This window comes from Dipodomys merriami, unplaced genomic scaffold (genome assembly GCF_024711535.1).
Source record: "Dipodomys merriami isolate MVZ:Mamm:240054 unplaced genomic scaffold, mDipMer1.0.p SCAF_11, whole genome shotgun sequence".
Classification (NCBI taxonomy): Eukaryota; Metazoa; Chordata; class Mammalia; order Rodentia; family Heteromyidae; genus Dipodomys; species Dipodomys merriami.
Window position 1 is genome coordinate 48,152,909 of NW_027202382.1, and position 22,425 is coordinate 48,175,333.

Sequence of the window (22,425 nt, forward strand, 5' to 3'; positions counted from 1 at the left end):
GCTTTGTGTGGGGACCCCAAATTTGCGCGCCAGTTCAAACCAGAATGATGTTAGTTCAAACAGTTACTAGGAGACAGACTGTAACCCCATTGGCGACTGACATAATATACAAGCTTTATGTGTGTATTACAATCCCGTTGGCCACCTGCATGTGACCAGGCTTGACCAAATGGATTTTGCCTTTAAAAACCCTAGCTTGTGGGCTGTTCGGGGTCGCAGTTTCAACTCCTGAGTCTGCTGCGTCCCTGGCCGGTCAGCTCTCCACTTCCCCAATAAGGTCATCTTTTTACATGAGGCTGTCTCTGAGTGTGGACTCTTTTCCCCAAAACAGTGCAACTACTTAATAACAATGATCTTAAAAAATGGTTTTGAGCACTGCAACATCCCCAGTAAGTCAGTCTTTACTGAGGGTGCTTGGGTCTAAGGTCTGTCTTAAACTACAATGGAAAATGGGTACAATTGTGTTCATGCCCAGATAGGAACTGGGGCTGAGACTGTAAACAAAGAGACTGGTGAACCAGAGAGGAGAGGTGCCAGGAATTTGATGGGTTTTGTCTGGCTCTGCTCAGACAGGGCTAGAAAAAAACAAAGGGGACTTGAAACCTTAAAAACGCTTCCCTATTTCAGTAGGCCAGCTTTGGAAATACCCAGGTAGGTGACAACAAAGGGTCAGCTCAAAATGTGGGTGGGACACCCATTCTGCCCAAGAGGAAGTGAGTCAGCCTGTCAAGAAGAAGTCCAAAGGGACGGCTAGACATCCTGACTGTGGTTTTTCTGGTGGTGGTGGTGGGGTGTGTGTGTGTGTGTGTGTGTGTGTGTGTGTGTGTGTGTGTGTGTGTGTGTGTGTAAATGGGCTTCCAAGGAAATTTCGGTTTCTGTTTTCCTTACTCTCAAGGTTCACAACATTACTGACAAGCTCTTTCAACCAGCTCTGCCAGGAGCGAACCGGGCGGGCTGGGGCTGTGGGTGCGAAGTCGCCTGGAGGACTAGGATGGGGAGGGGGCCCAGGAAGGGGAAGGGGATCCCAGGAAAGGGAGGGGTCCCAGGGAGGGGGAGGGGCCCAAGAAAGGGAAGGGGGTCCCAGGAAAGGGAGGGGTCCCAGGAAGGGGAAGGGGATCCCAGGAAAGGGAGGGGTCCCAGGGAGGGGAGGGGGAGGGGCCCAGGGAGGGGGAGGGGTCCCAGGACGGGGAAGGGGGGGTCCCAGGAAGGGGAGGGGTTCCAGGAAGGGGAAGAGGAGTCCCAGGGAGGGGGAGGGGTCCCAGGAAGGGGAAGGGGATCCCAGGGAGGGGGAGGGGCCCAAGAAGGGGAAGCGGGTCCCAGGGAGGGGAGGGGAAGGGGCCCAGGGAGGGGAGGGGTCCCAGGAAGGGGAGGGGTCCCAGGGAGGGGGAGGGGTCCCAGGACAGGGAAGGGGGGTTCCAGGGAGGGGAAGGGGGGGTCCCAGGAAGGGGAGGGGCCCAGGGAGGGGGAGGGGTCCCAGGACGGGGAAGGGGGGGATCCCAGGAAGGGGAGGGGTCCCAGGGAGGGGGAGGGGGTCCCAGGACGGGAAGGGGTCCCCGGCACCCGCCTGCCTTTCACACCTGTGGCCGCCCCTGAGGGATCCCGGACGAGGGGCCCCGCGGGTACACTGAGGCAGGAGGGGTAAGGGGAACCGAGAGCAGCCCTGGGGTGTGACCTTTGCCACGGCTTTGAAGGGCACAACCGCGGGGCGCAGGGGACGCGGGGCGGAGCCGGCCCGACTCCGGGGCGCGCTCCGCTCGCGCCGCGCCCGCACCGGCCCTGCCCAAGGCAGCGGTCCCCGAAATGAGCCCGCAGCTTCGGGGCTCCCGCGGCTTCGGGGCTCCCGCAGCCCCGCCGCGCCCAGCATCCGCGAGGCGTGCGGCCGCCCCATTGGCCCGCGCGGCTCTGCAGGGCCGCCCGGCGGCCAATCGCGGCGGGGAGGGGGCGGAGCCTTGGCTCCAGGCTCCGCCCCCGGCCGGGCGGATGCTCGCCCGGCGGATGCCCGAGTCCGGCCGCGTCCGCGGGTCCCGCGCCGCCGTCCCCGCGCCGCCGTCCTCGCGCCATCATGCAGGAGCCGCTGCTGCGAGCCGAGGGCCGGGACTACGACACCTTCCCCGAGGCCCCCGCGGCCCCGCGGGCCGGGTGAGCGCGGGGGCGGCGGGGGGCGGCCGGGCCGCCCGTGACCTCGGCGCGGGGACGCCGGGAGCCGCGGCTCGCTCCCGCCGCGCAGGGACGCGGTGCGGGCCGTGCCCACCGCACCCACTTGGGGAGTGGGGCGCGGAGGGGATGGGGGCCTTGCCCAAGCCCGGCAGGCTTCCGGCACAGACCTGGAGTCGAACCCACGCCTCTCCTTCTGGAGACAACGCCCTGGGAATTTCCAGGCGCCGGGCCCCGGGCAGAGGGGCTGCCCCTGGGCCACCCGCTGGCTGGGCTGGCCCCTGGAGCCCGGGACAGCCCCGGGACCTGACCCCGGCCCTTTCGGCCCCCAGGGCTGTGCAGAACAGGAGGGTGTTCCTGGCCACCTTCGCTGCCGTGCTGGGCAACTTCAGCTTCGGGTACGCCCTGGTCTACACGTCCCCTGTCATCCCAGCCCTGGAGGGCTCCTCCAACCCCGCCCTGCACCTGACCAAAACCCAGGCGTCCTGGTTTGGGGTAAGGCCCAAAACTGAGCTGGGGGACTGGGAGGGGGGCAGGGCTGGGGGACTGGAGGGGGACAGGGATCCACAGAATCTGGCACACTCAGCCTTGGGACCCTTCTCCAGGGCCCACTCATGACTGTCAGCCAATAGGACGAGGTGAGATGATTGTAACACATTGAGGAAGTGGAAGCCAGTGGAAAAGACGTGGGGAGATGCAGGTAGGGAGGAGCCTGGGTCTCTGCCAGGTGGGACTGAGGGACGTGGGCAGACAGGCAGACACACCAGCACACTGTCCTCCATGCACAGGACGGGGCACCAGGCGCCAGTGGGGCTGGGGCCTGGCTGCAAGGGCAGCGTGAGCTGAGGGAGAGGAAGACCCCAAGAAGCTCAGGATCCTAGGATTTAATCTTGGGTCTAGATTGGCCAACTTGGTGGCTAAGTTGAAGATACCCAAGCTTTACTGAACACTTAGAAGGTGCTAGGCAAGTGCAGGGCCTTTCAGATGAGAGGATTGATTCTCTGGGCCAACTCATGATGTGGGTTCTACCCCCATAACACAACTGAAGAAATGAAAGCCTGGATAAGCTAAGCCATGTGCCCAAGCCCCACACTGTTACTGCTACTCTATGGGGAAGCCAGGTACTCTCCAAGTCATGAGACCTTCACAGTAGAGGTCTGTCCTGCTTAAGGCCAGGTGTGGTGGCATATCTCTGCAATCCCAGCAATCTGGAGGCTGAGGTTGGAGAATCCCAAGTCTGAGGCCAGCCTCAGTTTGACCTTATCTTTTTAAAAAAATCACCAAAATGGAGTTTTGGTTTAAGTGGTAGAGCACCAGCCTTGAGTGAAAAAGCTAACGGTGAGGCCCTGAATTCAAGCCCTAGTTATGGCACACACACACACACAAAATTAGATGCTTAAACATCTGCTGGGGCACCTTCTCCCTAGAGCAAGCCCCCCAGATTGGAACACCCATAGCCAGTGGCTGTCTACTTGCTGCTGCTGCACCTCTAAAGAACAGAGGCTCATTACAACCACCTTCATTGGCCTGGGGCCTGGGCTGGTTTTGGGAGATCAGCCTAGTGGAAGTGGGGTGCCCAGACCCAGACCTCTCTGCCTGCACCTCTCTGTAGTCTGTATTCACCCTGGGAGCCACAGCTGGAGGCCTCAGTGCCATGGTTCTCAACGACCTTCTGGGCCGGAAGCTGAGCATCATGTTCTCAGCGGTACCCTCGGTGGCCGGCTACGCCCTCATGGCGGGAGCCCGTGGCCTGTGGATGCTGCTTCTGGGGAGGATGCTGACCGGCTTCGCTGGAGGACTCACGGCTGCCTGCATCCCGGTAAGGCTGGATGTCCACCACCGCCCCAGTGACAGTGTTTGCTGCCCCCAGTGGCTGTCCACCTCTGATGGGGTAGCTGACTTCTGGGAAACTTGTTCCCCCATGCCCAGCTGTCCCCACCCTGGACTCTCTCAACTCCTGCCAGTTCTTTCTTGACCACAGATGCATTGCACAAGTGGAGAAAATTTGCATTGAATGCATGGGTAGGAAAGGGAAGTCCCCTCCTGCTGCCCTCCCATGAGCCTAGAGGACTTCGGCAGTGGTTCCCCTAAATCCGCTCAGAGGGCCTGGGACGCAGGACGGAGGCATTTGAGCCCCAAATCTGGAGGCTGGGCACCCAGCCCACCCTTGCCGCCCACTTCAGAGCAGAGCGGCCTGCCTGCTTTACAGTCAGGCACCCAAAGCAGCGGGCAGGCTGTGAGCCCTGATCACAACGCCCTTCCCCACTCTCTGGGCTGACAGGGTCCCCCTCTCCCACCCCAGCCTGGTCCAAACACCTACATTCTCACCAAAGCTCCAGGGGTGATGTGTCTTGCAGGTGTACGTGTCTGAGATTGCACCCCCTGGTGTTCGTGGGGCTCTGGGGGCTACGCCACAGCTCATGGCAGTGTTTGGGTCCCTGTTCCTCTACACCCTCGGCAAGTACCTCTCCACGTCCATGCCCGTGGGCTCCGGGAGTCCCCGGCGCCGTGGGCCAGGACTGCCGGTGCCCCTGGGGGAGCCCAGGACTGGAAGGTGTCCCTCTGTCTCTCCAGGCAGTCCCCTGCCCTCTCTGCTCAGAGGCCCAATCTGTCTGTGGTCAGCAAGGCCTCTGGCTGCCTGGAGGTGGACCCTGCCTTTCCACCCTCCCCATCATGCTCTGGTCCTTGGGACCCTCCCAGGGCCTCCTGTCATGCGCCAGGGGCCAGGCAACCCCTGTGCCCCCTCCCTGCCTCTGTCTCAGGGGAGGCTCCCAGCCCCTCACACTGCTCTCCCCCAGGCCTCTGGCTGCCCTGGCGCTGGCTGGCGGTGGCCGGGGAGGGACCGGTGCTCATCATGATCCTGATACTCAGCTTCATGCCCAACTCGCCGCGCTTCCTGCTCTCGAGGGGCAGGGACGAGGAGGCGCTGCAGGCACTGACCTGGCTGCGAGCCAGTGGCCCCGATGTCCACTGGGAGTTCGAGCAGATCCAGGACAACGTCCAGAGACAGGTGAGGGTGGGGTGGGGCACCCATGGGTCGGTGTGGCCTTGGTCAGACACTAGACCTCTCTGGGCCTCGGTTGCTTTTTCCTGGCATGAGTGGTTCCCAGAGCCTGGGGTCTCTTCTGCAAGAGGGAGGAAGCGGAGGGGTCTCCCCCAACCCCACAGGGTCCCAGGCTGGGTGGCTTCTGTGGGAGAGGCCGCACAGCCCCTCAGCGGTGGCCTTGTGTTTCAGAGCAGCCGAGTGTCGTGGGCCGAGGTCCGGGACCCCCGCATGTACCGGCCGATCCTCATCGCCCTGCTCATGCGCTTCCTGCAGCAGCTGATGGGCATCACGCCCATCCTCGTCTACCTGCAGCCCATCTTCGACAGAACGGCAGTGGTGCTGGTGAGCACCACTTGGGACCTCCCCCCAGCCCCCGCCACGAGCTGGACCCTAGAGGCCAGGTCTACAGGTCTGAACATGGGGACCATCCAGGTTCTTACCTGCTTCTGAGCCATGTGTCTGTGCTCCCAGCTATACTGTCGGGTCATTTTGTGCCACTCCTAGGGCTTGAACTCACTCCAGGCCTAGGCGCTATCCTTGAGCTTTTGTGCTCAAGGCTAATGCTGTACCATGACCCACAGCTCTACTTTCCAAATTGTTTTTAAGCAAAGCATACGCGTATTAAGACAGTTATACAGGATGACCTCCCCCTTCCACCCCTGCCGACGCTCAGGACTGAACTCGGGGCCCTGTACCTGCTGGGCAAGCACTCTTCCACTGAGCGAGGAAAGCCGTTTTGTAGACATGGACCCTTTGGAACCAGGGCCAGGCCCAGAGCCTGGGGAGGCCACTTAATCAAGGACCACACTCGCTCCCCTGCACCCCTGCAGCCAGTCTGCTGGTGACCTGGTCCATCCTGTCCCATCCCGTCCCCACGCTCCGCCGGGGAGCCCAGCGCAGTTGGGCCCGTGGCTGTGGTTCTGGGTCTGTGCCAGGCCAGCCTCCACTGGGAGGCCCTGCAAATGTACTGCTCACAGCTACGCCCTGACTCTGAGTGCCAAAGGAGCCCTGGCGCCAGCTGGGAGCCTCAGCCCCCTGCACTGCCTGTGAGGGGGGGTGGGAGCAGGAGTGGCAGACCCCATTTCTCAACGCCGGTGCCCCCCTGCCCCCAGCCTCCGGAGGATGACGCGGCGATTGTGGGCGCGGTGAGGCTGCTGTCCGTGCTGATCGCTGCCCTGACCATGGACCTGGCTGGCCGCAAGGTTCTGCTCTTCGTGTCGGGTGAGCAGCCCTGGCTGTGGCTGGTGTCCCGTGCGTGCCCGGGCTGGGTGCAGCAGCCCCTGCCTGGAGCCCAGTGTGGGCTGCTCCAGACAGGCTCTCGGCAGAGGACTAGGAGCCCGGGACACACCTCAGGGCGGGCCAGGAGCCCAGGCTGGAGGCCTGAGTGCTTCCTGGCGCAGGGCACACCGGGCTCCAGCTTAGCGGACCGAGCATCCACCCGTGTGTCCACAGCAACCATCATGTTCGTGGCCAACCTGACGCTGGGGCTGTACATCCACTTCATCCCCAGGCCTCCTGCCCCCAACAGCACCGTGGGCGTGGGCCTTCAGAGCCTGGTTTTGGGGGGCACAGAGCAGCCCCCCGCCATGCCCACCAGCTCCCTCACCCTGGTGCCCCTGCTGGCCACTATGTTCTTCATCATGGGTAGGTGCCAGGGACCCCCTGGGGGGTGGGGTGGGATCGTGTGGCCGTCCTGGTCTGTCAGCTGAGCAGAGACTGGGGGGATGGGCTGTCCCTGGGCCCACCCCTTCTCCCCTGTCTGGACAGGTTATGCCATGGGTTGGGGGCCCATCACCTGGCTCCTCATGTCTGAGATCCTGCCCTTGCGTGCCCGCGGCGTGGCCTCGGGGCTCTGTGTGCTGGTCAGCTGGCTCACCGCCTTCGTCCTCACCAAGTCCTTCCTGCCAGTGGTGGTGAGTGCCAGGCCCCCGGGGACCCAGGGACCTCTGAGGCCCGCTGCAGCCAGCAGAGCGCCACTCTGTGCCAGGGGCCTTCGCCATTGGCCATTTAACCTGCCAGTGAAGTTGGCGTGTGTGGAGGCTAAAGATGCAAGTAACAGCACAGCCAGGGCCCTGCTCACAAGAAACGGGAGCGAGGTGGAGACTGCTGATGGTCAGGCGACCTCCCACGCCAGGAGACGCAGCCCTGGGCTTGGCTAGAGTCTAGCAAGCCAAGTCTTGTCTCCCAGGTGCTGGGCCTCTCTAATTGGTCCTACCGTTAGTGCCTTCCCACTGTGGAAAGGCATGTCTTCCTCTACAATCCCCGAGAACACCTGAATCTGAGCCCCAGTTTCACCCAGGGTCCCCTCTGCCCCCCTCAGAGGTTAGGTATAAATCACCCACGAGGTCATGCAGGCAGCACAGAGCTGGGATGGGCCGGGGCGGGCAGGAGAATCGGGGCTGAAAGGGTCTCCAGGTAGGCAGCATACCTAGTGTCCACCCCTGGGTGGCCAAGAGCCAAGGGAGCCCTGGAGGTCCTAGGCAATGAGCAGACCAAGGCTGCCACCGGGGCTGGCACCGGGTAGGCCTCGTTCTGCGCGGGAAGGGCAGGACCTGAATTTCTCCTGTGTGACCCCAATCCCACCCCACATCCCCAGAATGCCTTCGGCCTCCAGGTGCCTTTCTTCTTCTTTGCGGCCATCTGCCTGGTGAGCCTGGTGTTCACGGGCTGCTGCGTGCCTGAAACCCGGGGCCGCTCGCTGGAGCAGATCGAGTGCTTCTTCCACTCCAGGCGGCGGTCCTTCCCACACTAGCTCAGGGCCACCGGCCTCGCACCGGCAGCAAGCCCACACCCGCAACCAGGAACAGCTGCGGTTCCTGCCACCAGCCGGAGCCCAGGACCAGCCTGAACACTTCTGGCTGAGACCCATCCAAGTGGCCTAGCTGGTGTCCAGGTCAGGGACCTGCCGGGTGACCTCAACCCTGGCTCCCTACTCGTGCGGAGGGAGGGCAGTGTGTACATGGTGTTGTCCCGCCAGCCTGTCCCCACCACTCAGCCCCCATCCAGCATCTTGATGGTGGGGAGGAAGGCAGGGCTGTGCACCCACAGGGGTCTGTGGACACCTCTGGGGTGGGGGTGGGGCGTCTCAGACTTCCAAAAGCCAGGGTGGAGGGCCTGGTGGTGTGGCCACTTTCCCCTGCCCAGCCCAACCTCCTACAGGGCGCCTGCCTGCAAATTATGTTTACCTATTTATGAATAATAAATAAACTGGGCCTACAGCCCTAGGGAGGACGGAGTGGGGTGTACTCTGGGGAGCCCCCACTCCATCAGCCAGACTAGACTCAGCCGAGGCCATCGGCACCTACTGCCCCCCCACAGCAGGCTGCTCTTGGGCTGCTGTCTCTCCATGGGTTGCTTATAACCCCAAACTAGTTGTTTTCCTCCCTGAGGCCCTGGGGGCAGGGCCAGCCTGTGGCCTGCCCAGCGGCACTGGCTGGGGAAGCCCTGCCCCCACGCAAGGAGCAGAGGCGGAAGGTACCAGGCAGAGGGCACGCATTGAGACTCATCTTCCTTTACTGCCAAGGCTTCAAGGAAGGAGCAGGCAGAGCCCAGACAGAGGCAGAGGCCGGCCTGCAGTCCAGCTGGCCTGAGCAGGAGCATGAACTAGGCGGCTAGAGGTTCCAGAGCTGCTTAGGCACAGACCAGTTGGGAATCTGGGAGGTGGCCAGTCCACCTGGGCCTGTCTGAGGGACCTTCTACCTTGGTGTCCCAACCTTCAGGTGGAGGGCCACTTCCTGGGTATACACAGCTAGCCCTTCCCCTTCCTGTTCCTGCAGCCATGGCAGGGGCCAAAGCCAGGGCAGAAGTGACCCAAGGCCATGGCTGGACAAGCGAGCAGAGGGGCAGTTAGGATCCTTGCTCCTCCTGAGGTGGACGGGCCCTGTTCACTGCACACATGGGGAGTGACACACACACACGCACACACACACACACACACACACACAGCCCGTAAGTAACACACACACACACACAGCCCGTAACACACACACACACACACACACAGCCCGTAAGTACCACAGGGGAGCCCGTAAGTAACACACACACACACACACACACACACACACACACACACACACACACACACAGCCTGTAAGTACCACAGCACGTACGCGTGCGCACACACACACGCACACACACACACGCACACACACACACACGCGCACGCACACACAAACACACAGAGCCCGTAAGTACCACACACACACACACACGCACACACACACAGAGCCCGTAAGTACCACACACGCACACACACACACACGCACACACACACACACGCACACACACACACACACACACACAGCCCGTAAGTACCACAGGGGCCCCAGAGGAATCCTGATGGGCCTGGCTGGGGCTGGTTCACCTGCCACCCTGGGGCTGTGCTTGGGCAGAGTACTGCCAGTGCTAGCATCTGCTGCGTCCCAGGGCAGGGCAGGGCAGGGCGGGCCGTCTCTCAGCGTCCATGGCTTCTGGCCCCAGACACCGGCAGGCCTGAAGGGTCCCCTGGGAAGCAGACCTGGAACAGCTCTGGGTTGGTCTCCATGGCACAAAACCTAGTCCCTCTGCTCTGGAAGCTTCCAGCAGGCCCCGCCGGTGGTTGGGGGAGGGAGGAAGATGGAGCTGAGCCTTCTCCAGGCCCCCTCTCCCAGCCCCACCTCCGCGCCGCAGGCCAAGGTGAATCTGAGGAGCAGAGGGCGGGGTCTCGGGGAGGTGTGGAAGGGTGGGCACGTTGACACTCCCGAGGGCCACTTCCTCAACACCAGCTTCTATGTCCTTCCCTGCGGGCTTGTCCGGGCGGCCTGGCACCTGAGCAGGGGACAGCCCTGGGAGGGGCGGCTCTGACTTCTGCCCATCTTCCCCATGGCAGGAAGCTCCCTGGGCAGCTGGCAGGGCCTGAGGTGTGTCAAGTCCAGCCCTCTAACCGTAGTTAGAGGCAGCCGCTGCAGACACAAGGAGGGCCACACGGGGGAGGGCACCCCACCAGCTCTTCACCAGTCCCTAGCACCAAGGCCCAGGGCAGGGCAGGGCCCGGGGGAGGCCTGTGGGAAGCACAGCAGCAGGACGGCCTGAAGTGTTCTGCCCAACCATCTGCCAAGGGCCTGTTCTGGCCAGAGAGGTGCATGCTGGGAGCACTGGCCAAGACCCCGGCAGCAGCAGCTGGCCTTGGAACACTGTCCTGAGAACAAGCAGCCGGGGCAGGGCTGGGATTCCACTTGCCAGGGAGCTGGTGCATGTTCCCCTTGCTCCACGCTCCCACCTGACAGGCAGGAGGTGGGAGGAGTTGGGGTGATCTGCCTCCTCCTCCAGCCAGGCCCGGTGTGGGTCTTGGGGTGGACTGCCAGCCATGGGGAGCCTTCAGATCCTCCGGCAGCATGCTTCAGAGCAGGCGCAGGCGGCCATCCATGCAGCGCTGATAGGGTGGGCTCTGCTCTGCTCTGTCCAAGTCCTGCAACCCCTCTGGGGCCGCGACGTGTCAGGCAGGAGGGCTCCAGGGCAGGGCGCTCGCAGAGCTCCTCTCCAGAGTCCCTTCGGACAATCACACAGAGCCAGCCGGTGGGCGGGAGGACGGGTCACTGGCTTACTTCACAGCTCCCCCTCCAGGGTCTCCGCCATCTTCTCCTCATCTGCCTGCTGCCTCTGCTGCTGGATCCTGGCATAGGAGATGGCATCGCCCCTGGGGAGACAGCAAGCAAATGTCACTCAGGCGCAGCCTTCCTGGCCACCACCCAACTCGGGCTGTAAGCCAGGCGGGAGCCATGGGCAGGGCCTTCTGCTTCCCACGCAGAGGCGACTGCCGGGGCCCAGGGCCTCCTGGACACTAGGTGAAGATCTGTCCCAGGCCGGGCTCTCCAGGAAAGGATGACCAGCCTGGTGTAGGGGCCATAGGAAGAAGCAGAGCCAGGCAAGCCGGGTCACCCGGGGGGACTCGAGTCCACTTCCAAGGGCTGCCACAGTGCCCCACAACGGACCAAGGGACCCCACCAGGACCGCCCCCCAGAGGGGCAGGGCTGGGGCCACAGACGCACTTCTTGCCCAGGGCAGAGAGTCCGTACAGCACCCCTGTGGCAAAGGCGATGGCGTTACCCAGCAGCGTGGTCAGGGTCAGGCTCATGACGATGGGGACGACGGCCATCCTAGGGGAGAAAGAGATCAGCGGGCACCCTGCTCCATGTGGTTAGACCTCCTGGCTCCTCAGTCCTCGGGGCTCCGACCACTGAGGGGCAGGAAGGATCCCCAGAGACTAATCAAGATGCAGCCCCGGGGCTGGGCACCTCACCCACCCCTGAACCTGAGTGCAGAATCCCAAACCTGGAACCAGCAATCCAGGAGGCTTATATCCAAGGATCGTGGTTCAAAGCCAGCCTGAACAGGAAAATCTGTGAAACTCCTATCTGCCCAGTCTCTGGGCGTGCCCACGCAAGCAACACACACACACACACACACACACACAAATAAATCAGTCTATTCTGGGGAGAGGACCAAGGCTTTCTCCAGATTTTCCAGGACTGTGATCCACAAAGGCCTACCCAGCAGCATGCTGGATTGCCCTGGCACAGAGCCACAGACACCATGCTGTTCCATCTTCTGAACCCTGTGTCTGAGTCACTGAGCCTCTACTGAAGCAGGGACCAAAGCTCAGAGAGATCTGAGAGGGAGAGGCATGCTGACTACTCATGTGTGCAACACCGGGAGCACAACTGGCGCTGCTCGTGATACACAGCAACGCTAGCCAGCGCGCAGTAAGCAGGGTCCCCAAGTCAGACCCCACCGTGCTGGGCACCACAGCTCCCGGCTGGTGGAGCAGCACGCCCCCTGGTGGCGAGGCTCATTAGAATTAAAAGCCCAGCAACCCATCTTGAATCCTGGCGGAGACCATGATTCCTGGGCTGACTGGGCCAGGAAAATTCTGGCAGCCTGCAGACCAACCCTGAATCGGGTCCCTCTGACCTGGGGGCAGCGCTCGCTTTCAGCTCTATCCCCCTGGATATCCACTTTAGATTGTATGGTTACTGAAGCTGTCCAAAGTGCACAGTCCTGAGTTCACCATGACTAAACTTAAGGTATTCTGAGTTTATAATAATGCAGAAGTGACACACATGCAGAAGAACGTTGTCTGGGTATTTCTTGATTCATAAGATACTATGTTCTGGCCCCTAATCTAAGGGCTCTGAAAACGTTCAAATGAGCTCAGCTCAGTAGTGGGGGTGGGTAGGTATAGGTATAGTGAGCTGTATTGTATGAGTTCCAATGTGGTATTCTCAGTGGACAGTGGGGCCACATCTTAAGCTGAAATCACAAGAAAAAGACAGTGTGGGGGAAGGAGACCTGACAAAACTAAAGGCAGAGAGCAAGCTGGAAAACTATGTGCCAGAAACATAACAAAAGGGTGTGAAATCTTTAATACTAGACTATATATGACCTGCTAAGTACTCTACTAAGATCGTAACAGGTTCAAAAGTGAACTGGAAATTTTTCCAATAAGAAAATGAGATCAAGGCTGGGAAGGTGGCTCAGTGGTAGAGCGCTTGCTTTGCATGCATGAGGCCCTGGGTTTGATTCCTCAGCACCACATTAGCAGGAAAAAAAAAAAAAAAAAAAAAAGCTGGAAGTGGCGCTGTGGCTCAAGTGGTAGAACACTAGCCTTGAGGTGAAGAACTGAGGGACAGTGCCCAGGCCCAGAGTTCAGGCCCCATGACCGGACCCCAAAAAAAAATTTTTTTAAAAAAAGAAAAGAAAATGAGATCAAAAGCCAGGTGCTGGTGGCTCGGCTCATACCTATAATTCTAGCTTCTCAAGAGGCTGAGGTCTGAGGATTGTAGTTCTAAGCCAACCCAGGCAGGAAAGTCTGAGATTCTTTTATCTCCAATAAATGAGAAAAAAGCTAGAAGTGGAGCTGTGGCACAAATGGTAGAGCACTAGCCTTGAGCACAAATGCTAAAGGACAGTTTCCAGGCCCTGAGGTTCAAGCCCTAGTAACAGAAAAAGAAAGGAAGAAGGTAGGAAGGTAGGAAGGAAGGAAGGAAGGAGGGAGGGAGGGAGGGAGGGAGTGAGGGAGGGAGAAAAAGAAAGGGAGATAAGAAGGAAAGAAATACAGTTAGAAGATTCAAGGATAGGGGATTACACAGTAAACATGAAATGGTTCATGGCACTGGGTGGGGGAGGGGGAAACTCAGATGACCTCTTTGAAAGCAACTGAGTCACACATTTCAAAATCGTTTTCTTTGTTCTTTTTGTCAGTTGTGGGTCTTGAACTCTGGGCCTTGGGCACTGTCCCTCAGCTCTTCAGCTCAAGGCTAGTGCTCTACCACTAGAGCCACTGCGCCACTTCCAGTTTTCTGGTGATAAGAGTCTACGGATTTTCCTGCCTAGGTTGGCTTTGAACCGTGATCCTCCTATCTCAGCCTCCTGAGTAGCTAGGATTACAGGCGTGACCTACCAGGCACCCGGCTCAAAATCTTTTTACTGACCATGAGCTGACCTAGTAATTCCACACCTGAAATCAGCTACTGAAGCTGTAGCACATAGAGATAGCACAGCTCCATTTATACCACAGGTAACAAATTCAGATGCCAGGAATTCAGCTGAGAACCAGTCCTATCACTAAAGGTAATGTCGTAGAGGCGCTTACATCATATTAATGGAAGGTGGGTGTAAAAGGTATAAAGTCCAAATTCAGAATGGACAGATGGTTTACAGGTAATGGGGCTTCAAGTAACATACTGCAAAATAAATTTTAATGCATGTTGCGGTTGGCATTTTGCCACTACGCTTACAAACCCGAAGGCAGGGTGACATGCTGAGCAGCCTCTGGATCCACTAGCGCAGGAGGGCCCGCACCCCTGCGCTCTGCACCCCCGGGTCTCACCACAGACACTGGTGGACGGCCATAGCCCAGCACGCTTTGGTCTGGCTTTGTCTAACGTAATCTGCATTCGCGAATACGATAGCGAACATGGCTGTCAAGGCAGCACTCTGTGCCCTCCCCCAGGCAGTACAGTCTGAGGATGCCATGTGAGGGACTGCACCGAACTGCCAGAAAGGGGGAACAGATATATTTAGAGGGCTGTGGGATTTCCTGCCCCACATCAGGATGTCTAGCTGACCTCACTCCTCTGGAAGGGAACACAGCCGTGTGCCTTGCCGACAAGACTACAAAGGGCTGGTGAACAGAACTCCCCTGTACATCATGTGACAAGGACTCTGGCTCTGGGGTTTGAGCTCCGGGCTCTGCACGTGTCAGGGGGGTCAGCCTTCTGGCTTTATTTTACAAATAGGGACAGGCACTTTCCCCCCGAGGTTAGCCTTGGTGGGACACCCTCCTCCTACCTGGCTGGAATTACGAGCATGGGCCATCACACCCAGCCACCGCCAAGACATTATCTTTCAACTCCAGAGTGTCTGGGGCTGCAGGCTAAACTTCCCGATGGGAAGATGATTCTGCAGCAGTCCTCACGTGACCGCTCCGGCCTCCCCCCTGTGCACCCTCACCACACCGGCCCTCCCAGTCTTTTGCAGGCAGGATTATGGGGGACCCAGTTGGGGGAGGGCAGCCCCAAAGCCCCTCACCCGCAGTAGAAGAAAGCCTTCTGCCAGGAGCGCAGCCGGTCCACCTTCTGGGCTACAGTGTTTGCGAACTCCACAAACTGGCAGCAGAAAGGTGCCTCGCACAGCAACAGGATGAAGGCGTTCATGCTGCAGGGCAACGGCAGAGAGAAGGGGGGTGATAGTCCTGGGGCAGCCCCATGAACAAGGCCACCCCCCCAAGCACCCACCTGCCCCAGGACACCTGTTTCTAGCCACCCCCCCCATCTCAACCTATGCCCCTGCCCCTAAGCATCCTGAAGGACGCGCCTGGGCGTCTGGTCCTTTTATCCTGAGGGAACAGTGGACCCGCATCGCACCCTCTCAGGCACGGCAGGACCCAGGCACCTCAGTGGGCCACATGTGACCAGCCCTCAGCCCTGCCCTCGCTTCCATGGACCAGCGACCGTGGCAGCGGGCGGCAGGGAACACCACAGATGGCTCTGGGCACCACTGGCAGCAGCGGTGCCGGGTGGGGAGGAGCCCCTGTGCTGTGGCCAGCTTTCCACAGCCCGAGGCCTGCCACGCACGGCAGTACGGCCACTCGCTACTCACATCATCCACACGCCAGCTGCGATGTTCAGAGGGTGGATGGTGATGCAGTTGAAGAGGCCAGAGATGGCGCAGGCTTGGAAGCAGGAGACGTGAGCAAGAGTTAGCAGGGGGGTCGGGGCAGAGCCTGCGGGAAAGGCCGCCTGGGGGATGGCTGACAAATCACCAGACGCCCTCCTGAGGCTCGGCGCTCAGTCTCCTCCCCAACCCCATCACCCCAAAGAGATAAAGTGCTGCCCACCCCTCGTCCCCCCAGCAAGGCTAGCGCAGCAGGACCGCTTCGGGGCTTCCTCTCGTGAGGGCTGCTGGGGCCCGAGCAAGCTGGCACCCTGACCTCAGCTGTATTCACATCCACCTCAGGTGGGCAGAATTGCCTCTCGAGGTCAGGCTGGGGCTGCCTAGACTCAGCCCTTAACACGGGCCACCTGTCACACCATTCACGAAGCTGGTCACGCAAAACATGTTCAGACTTAGAAACTGTGCCCTGGATCTACTTGTTTTTTGAGATGGAATCTCACCAGGTAGTGCAGGCTGGCTGTGAACACACAGATCCTCCTGCCTCAGCCTCCTGAGTGCTGGGATTACAGACAGGCACTACCCTGCCTGGCACCTCAGAGATAGAGACCAGGTAAGACCTCTTATCCATCAACTCGGGTGCTTCAGCACGCTTACTTTATAGGCCCATTTTCTCTCCCACACAGGGCTACACCCCATGGTCCAGCAAGAAGCCATTTCCCTCCCCTCCCCTCCCCTCCCACCTGCACCGGCCCTGCCCCACTCATCCACCCCTCCACCCACAGCCCAAAGCAGCAGGCAACAAGAAACTGGGGAGGGGGGGGCTTCAGGACATTCCAGGGAGCTGGCCTGCTGGACAGGGTGCAAGCCCAGGCAATCACCAGGCAGGTGGACGCTTGCCCTTGGAGGCAGCAATTAGCAACCGGCTCATTAAACCTGCAGCAGCCTGGGTACACCTGATCCCTCCCCAGGGCCTGGAATTCTGCCGTTTTCCATTTTCCCCTGTAACCCTAGGATGAGGCGGTGGAGGAGGACACTGGATGATATGACCACGGGAGAGCGGCTGCAGTCCTATACCACAGTGAAGTCTTGTGTCCCGTCCTCGGGGACACAGGGCAGCTGGCACTTCCTGCTGCCGTGTAAATGCGGGCATTCTGCAGGCAACCCCACTCCCACCACAGCTAGCCCGGGGAGGACAGTGGCGGGCCCCAGCCGTTGAACAGTGAGCAGCTCGAGGGCATCCACGCAGAGAGACTCCTACCCCTGCCTTCCACACACAGAGGGAGTCACCACCTTGCTACCTAGACCTCCAGTTGTCCTGGGGACCCAGGGTAAATGCCTCTTCCCTTCCTGAGGGTCCCTCACCCCGGGGGGAACCCCATCCCAGAGTGAATGGCTAGGGGCACAGCTCTTGTCCAAATTCTTTTTATATCTCTAAAACACCTATACTTTTGCATTGCACTCTGCGGTTAACGAGCTGGTACTCGCTTAACCGTGCTTCTGAAGCCTACAGGAGGACTCCGGGCGGCACCACACACCCCTCCTGGAGTTACACCTGAGTGGCCTAACACAGCTGCAGGTTCTTGCGGTGGCAGAGGCACCTTTGAGAGGCACAGGACTGACCCCCGGCCAGCCAGGTTGCGGGCCACACTGGGGGGAACCTGGCAGCCCACAGACCACGGTCAGCCACCGGCAACTGCCTGGCATCACTTGGAAAGAAAGGCTCCCGGCAGGACAGGAGGTGGGTCAAGGCGGCCAGGCCAGGCCCTGCCCCTCGTGCTGGGCAGGCACTGGAGCTCATTTGTTGAGGGCAGCAAGAGGTGATGGCCGGCAACGCGGGCGCCGCACGTGACGGTGTCCCGGGGCTTCTGGCTGCTCGAGGCACGGCTCCTCCTCAGGTTTTCCTGCCCTGGCTGGCCTTGACCCGCCGGCAGCGAGGGCTGCGGGCGCCGGGCGCACAGCCCGGCCCTGGGCGCCGTGTCTGCCTCCCTCTTCTGTGCTTCTGGAGCGACGCGGGGAGGACCCGGGTCCGGCGGGGGCGACGGCGGGGTGGGTGCGCCAGGGCCGGGGCAGGCGCCGGGCAGGGGCTCGGGGGAGGCCCCGGGCCCGGGCCCCGGCCGAGCCGCCCCCCGCAAGCCTCCCGGCCCCGCACAGGCCCGCGCCCGAGGCCAGCCGCGGAGGTCGGGGGCTGGCCCCGGCCGGCCAGCCCGGGCGCCCCGGGGAGCGGCGGCGCGGCCCCGGCGTCTCCGCTCCGTCCTTCCGGGAAGGACCCCGAGCCCCCGGCCCGGCCCGGCCCGCGGCGGCCGCCATGGCAACCCAGGGCGCCGGCTCCCGCGGCCGCCGCGGCCCGGGGACGGCGTGCACCCTCGGCCCGCGCCGGCCCGCCCCGCCCCGGTACTCACACACGGCCCCCAGCACGCCCGCCAGGCGACACAGCCAGCGGTACCACCAGGTCATGCCCTCCTCCGGCGCGGGCGGCGCGGAGCCCGCCGACGCCCCCGCCCCGCCCGAGCCGCTCATGCCGCCCGCCCCGCGCCTCCGCGCAGTCCCGGAGCGCACAAAGGGACGTGTCCGCCCGGCGCGCTGCCTTGTGGGAGAGGCGGCGATTAGCATAGGGGGCGGAGCCCCCCGCACGCTGGCCGGCTATTAGCATAAGGGGCAGGGCTGGAGGAGGAGGTAGCCGGGGGCGAGGGCTCATTGGCCTGGGCGGGGCCCTAGGGAGCACGGGGCGTGGCCGGCCCGGCGCACCTGGCCCGAGCCTCCAGCCGGCGCCCGCGGGGTGGGTGGGGCCTGTGCTGGAGTCCGGAGCCGGCCGCGGCCGCCTGCGACCAGCTCGCTGGAAGATGCGGGTCCTCCTTCATTAGCACCTGGGGGCTGCACCGCCCACACCGAGCCTTCTGCCCCGTGGAGGAACACGGCCGGAGGATCCCCAGACGGGCCTCCGCGGCCCGTTCCGGGGCGACCGTCAGCCCCCGGGGCCGGCCGGCCGAGGAGGGGCCCGGCCGGGTCTGCGGGCGCTCTCGAACTCTTCGGTGCCCCTGTTGAGAGCCCAGTGCTGGCCCGCAGGCCGGCTCACTGTTGGTGATGGAGGGATCACCGAGCCGGCACCCTGGCCTCATCCCCTGGCAGCGATGCGGGCGTGGCCTGCACTGCGGGCCGGAGGGGACGCGCAGCCCGCGGCACGCCTGCGGGGCGCTCCCCGGCTCACCCCCGGGTCCGCAGCCCTGAGCGGCACACTCACACTGCGCGTGCGCGGAGGGCAGGGGCCTGAGTGCGGGGCGCCGCGGGGACCCGTGTGCAGTGTGCCCCTCCCGGCCTCCCGGCCTCCCGGCCTGGGCAGAGCTCACACGCTCTAAGCTTTGGTTTCCTCCCATGCTGGACAGGTACTTCTGCAGGCTCCGTGCCGCTACGCACGCCACAGAAGCGCTCCAGGTGGCTGAGCCTGGCGCTGTCAGGGGTTGCAGAGGGACCACGGGTGCGTCGGTGGGCAACTTGCCTGTGTGTGTGCAAATGTGCCCCAGAGGACGACGGAGGGAAAGTGGCCCGCAGAAAGATGCTAATGAACCTTGACGGCGTTGAGTGACAGAGCCAAGGGCAGGATGGTGGCCCAGGGCACGCGGACGTGACTGCACCATCACCTGCTTACATCATCAAGAAGAGCCACGAGTGCAGACCCCATTGGTGGCTCCAAGGCCCCTCCTTCCATCTTGACCAGCTCCCGCCCGTCCTGCCCACTGCCCATCAGAAGGCTCTGCCTCAGCACACAGGCCCAGCCCAGGCACCTGGCCATACCTCTGTAGAAGGTCCTCCAGGCAGCCTGGCTCCAGTACCACAGCACCACTCCCTGTCTGGGCTGCATGCTCCACTGCTTCACTCCTGCTGTGTTGGTCTTGGAACGTCATGCCAGACAGCTGCGGGCACATCTTCCTCCAAGTGAGCGGGCCCCAGGGCAGCAGTACCTCCCCTGGGATCTGGCAGGGCAGTGAGGGCCCAGCAGCCCACTCCTGGGGTAGGCTAACTTCACGGCCCCTCTCCCTTCTACAGACTCTGTATCTTTTAAGGCGCAGCCTCCTGTCCTAGCCCAGCTGATTACAGCCCAGTGACAGAACAGCCTCAAAAGTGACAAGTGGGAATGGCATGGCGGAGCTTGCTGGACATGGGAGGCACTGGGTCACACAGGCGTGTGACAGACCCCATGACCAGCAGCAGCTGCTTACGTGAACTTGGACGTACCCACACTGCAGTTGAGGGAGCTCTTGAGGACCTGCAGGGTCAGTACCTCACCCAGGGGACGCCCAGTGGCTACCACACAGTCCCCTTGCCCCATGCCTCACATGCCAATGGTCCCTGTAGGCTCAGGTACTGCCTGCCACAGGTCCCTGTAGGGGGACAGGAGGGACATGGGCACAGTGGGCAGTTCCTGGGACTCTCAGCAGGACACAGCAGGGCTGAGCTTTCCCTGGTCAAGAGGTTATGGTAGGGTGGCCTGGAAGGAAGCCGGGCACCGGTGGCTCTTGCCTGTCATTCTAGCTACTCAGGTGGCTGAGACCTGAGGACTGTGGTTCAAAACCAGACTGGGTAGAAAAGTCTTATCTCCAATGAACCACCCAAAGCCAGAAGTGGAGTCGTGGCTCAAGTGGTAGAGTCCTGGCTTTGAGCAAGAAGCTAAAGGGCAGCCAGTCAGTGCCTGAGTTCAAGTCCCAATAGCAGCACACACACACACACACACACACAGCACCTGCCTCCTTAGGTCCAGGAGGGACATGCATGAATCGCCAAGGCTCCAGTGTCAGGGAGGGGTGGGCTGTGCAGCTCTGAGGGATTCTGGATTGCAGTACCCCTAACTCTGCCATCTTTAGGCTACTTGCGGGGTACACTAATAAAAGTGCTGTTTCCCTTTGCGAGATAAGACTAGAGCCCTACCGGGCACTGGCGGCTCACACCTGTCATCCTAGCTGCTCAGGAGGCTAAGATCTAAGGATAGGCGTTTGAAGCCAGCCCAGGCAGAAAAGTTTCTGTGAGACTCTTATCTCTATTTAACCAATCAAAAGCCAGAAGTGATGCTGTGGTTCAAATGCAGAGCATTAGTCTTGAGCAAAAGAGCTCAGGGACAGTGCCCAGCCCTGAGTTCAAGCCTCATGATTGGCCAAAATATATTATATATATATATATATATATATATATATATATATATATATATATATATATATACATATATATGAGCGCTGAACCCAAGGGCATGCAACCCACTCAGGAGGGTCTGTCCCACATGGAGACGCCAGGGGTGCTCACCCTCCTTTAGTCAACTTCACAGAAAGCAAGGAGCCTAGCCAGACTCTGCTGGGCTTTCCTGAGGTTCCGGAGGCTGGGACGCTGGGACCGGGAGCCCGGCCCAGGGCCATGGAAGAGGACCACCAGCAACAGCAGCTGTGCTCTGGCCAGGGGCGGTGGCTTCCTGGTGGGGTGCTGGACTGGGGGTCCCCGGTCTTTCACAAGGCTCAACCCAACAGCCCCGCACTGTGACCGGCTTAGGCAAGTGCTGGCAAAAGGAGGCTGGCACTGGTGACTGGGCTTCAAGGCAGGTATCTCGGCGATACTGGACACCCTTGCCACAGGAGACGGAGCACTGGCAGGAGACGGGAGGAAGTCAGGGCCTCACTCTCCCAGTTGCTCTCCCCGCCAAGCCTTACAGCGGGGCCCATTCACTCCTCCAGCTGATCTCCACCCACATTCCATCAGTCCCTGTGGCACCCATGTGTTCTACTACTTCATGCCAGCCCTCATCTCTGCCAGGCCCAGATGCCCGGGGTCCCTCTGACGGAGGTGGGCGTGGCTGTCTTCTGTGCCCTATTCACCTTGGTCTCTTCCTGGCATGTACGGCATTGACTGGTTGTGGCACTGAACTGTTGGGCCTCTCACGGCCTCGCTGCCCCAGGACCCTAGGCCTTGCTGTGCCTTCTGGTTCAAGGCACTGCCCCCAACAGACCCCCTCCTCCAGGGTCCTCACCGGTGTCCAGGTGCCAACGTGCCACTGGTAGGCACAGTGGGCAGTGAGGCAGGGGACGCTGGCCTGGGGCCGCACCAGGGCCGCACACAGCGCCTCGTCCACCTCAGCGTCCTGCCCGCGGTCCCGCTGGACACAGGTTACGGTGCGTGCGGCAGTGCCAAGACCACAGCTGGTTGAACATGGTCCGAGGGACAGGACCTTCCACCTGCAGGGAGAAGACCCCGGGGGAACTGGGCCTCTTGGAAGACGGGGCTGTCCACGCAGGCTCAGAACCCCCCATCACCTTCCGGAGTTGCCTCGATGGGTCCCAGAGCCAGGGGATGGGAAATTGGGCCGTGGAACCTTCCTGGACCAGCCAGGCTCAGGAGGGCTCCGCAGGGAACACATCTCTTCTCCCTTTGGCCACCTAGCACCTAACACTTGTCCTCTGCCCCCTGAGCTGCTTGATGGCCAAGTGACAGGAAGTGGTGTCCCACAGTAATGGGCCACCCCACATGGCCTCCTGGGAAGTCCACTCTCAGTCCTGCCTATCTTTTTTTTCTTTTCTTTTTGGTTGGTTGTGAGCCCTGAACTCTGGGCCTGGGCACTGTCCCTTAGCTCTTCAGCTCAAGGCTAGCACTCTACCACTTGAGCCACAGCACCACTTCCAGCTTTTTCTGCTTATGTGGTGCTGAGGAATTGAATGCAGGGCCTCATGCATGCAAGGCAAGTGCTCTACCACTGAGCCACCTTCCCAGCCCAAGCCCTGACTATCTTAATTTGGAATCACTCAGCAAATGGAGCCACCATTTCTCAGAGCCCAGATGTGAACCAGGCAACCTTCCTCCACCCTCGATGCCTGGACCAGTCCTTCCATGAGCCCAGCTTTATTCTAGAATCGGGGCCTTGGCATCAGAGACATCTGCATGGCCCTCTGTCCTGGGGGCCTGTCAGGTGCATTGCAGGCTGGGCAGCTGTACCCCTGGCCTCTGCCCATGAGGGGCCGCTAGCAAATCCCTCTGCCCATTTGTGACCACTGAAATCGCTGACATTGCCAAAATGCCCCCAGAAGGCAGGATCGCCCCTGGTG

The 22,425-nt window shown here is 61.2% G+C and overlaps 3 protein-coding genes across 4 annotated transcripts in view; 1 reads left to right on the forward strand and 2 right to left on the reverse strand.

Annotated features, from left to right (window-relative positions):
* The first annotated feature begins 2,003 nt into the window (after positions 1 to 2,003).
* Slc2a6 (solute carrier family 2 member 6) lies at positions 2,004 to 8,424 on the forward strand. Of its 2 annotated transcripts, none has more exons than XM_070015002.1 (10): positions 2,004 to 2,139; positions 2,487 to 2,649; positions 3,767 to 3,973; positions 4,512 to 4,611; positions 4,953 to 5,164; positions 5,390 to 5,542; positions 6,313 to 6,421; positions 6,653 to 6,844; positions 6,968 to 7,113; positions 7,797 to 8,424. In XM_070015002.1, exons 1-10 carry the CDS (start codon positions 2,063 to 2,065, stop codon positions 7,950 to 7,952), a joined length of 1,515 nt encoding a protein of 504 aa, XP_069871103.1. In that variant the 5' UTR covers positions 2,004 to 2,062; the 3' UTR covers positions 7,953 to 8,424. The 2 variants fall into 2 exon arrangements, with proteins under 2 accessions (XP_069871103.1, XP_069871104.1); XM_070015003.1 differs by lacking the exon at positions 2,004 to 2,139 and adding an exon at positions 2,760 to 2,854 and having other exon boundaries at positions 2,568 to 2,649.
* Positions 8,425 to 8,695: 271 nt separating this feature from the next.
* Cacfd1 (calcium channel flower domain containing 1) lies at positions 8,696 to 18,300 on the reverse strand. Its single transcript, XM_070015006.1, has 5 exons — positions 17,752 to 18,300; positions 15,338 to 15,410; positions 14,768 to 14,893; positions 11,227 to 11,334; positions 8,696 to 10,874 (listed from the first exon to the last, which is right to left on the reverse strand). The coding sequence occupies exons 1-5, from the start codon at positions 17,960 to 17,962 to the stop codon at positions 10,784 to 10,786; spliced, it is 609 nt and encodes a 202-aa protein (XP_069871107.1). The 5' UTR covers positions 17,963 to 18,300; the 3' UTR covers positions 8,696 to 10,783.
* A 2,260-nt stretch (positions 18,301 to 20,560) lies between these two features.
* The window catches only part of Adamts13 (ADAM metallopeptidase with thrombospondin type 1 motif 13), a 29,787-nt gene continuing 27,922 nt past the window's right edge, over positions 20,561 to 22,425 (reverse strand). Inside the window, exons 23-24 of the mRNA XM_070015004.1 lie at positions 21,357 to 21,561; positions 20,561 to 20,975 (exon numbers count right to left, since the gene is read on the reverse strand). Coding sequence (XP_069871105.1) covers positions 20,676 to 20,975; positions 21,357 to 21,561 — 505 coding nt within the window. The 3' untranslated portion in view covers positions 20,561 to 20,675. The remainder of the gene's footprint in view (positions 20,976 to 21,356; positions 21,562 to 22,425) is intronic.

Coding starts and splice junctions, on each gene's coding strand:
- Slc2a6 (XM_070015002.1), top strand. CDS start 2,063: ATGCAGGAGCCGCTGCTGCGAGCCGAGGGCCGGGACTACGACACCTTC. Junction 2,650..3,766: donor CCCAGGCGTCCTGGTTTGGG/GTAAGGCCCAAA, acceptor ACCTCTCTGTAG/TCTGTATTCACCCTGGGAGC. Junction 4,612..4,952: donor CCTGTTCCTCTACACCCTCG/GCAAGTACCTCT, acceptor GCTCTCCCCCAG/GCCTCTGGCTGCCCTGGCGC.
- Cacfd1 (XM_070015006.1), bottom strand. CDS start 17,962: ATGCTAATCGCCGCCTCTCCCACAAGGCAGCGCGCCGGGCGGACACGT. Junction 14,894..15,337: donor GCAGCTGGCGTGTGGATGAT/GTGAGTAGCGAG, acceptor GTTGCCCTGCAG/CATGAACGCCTTCATCCTGT. Junction 10,875..11,226: donor CTCTCTGCCCTGGGCAAGAA/GTGCGTCTGTGG, acceptor CTGTCTCCCCAG/GGGCGATGCCATCTCCTATG.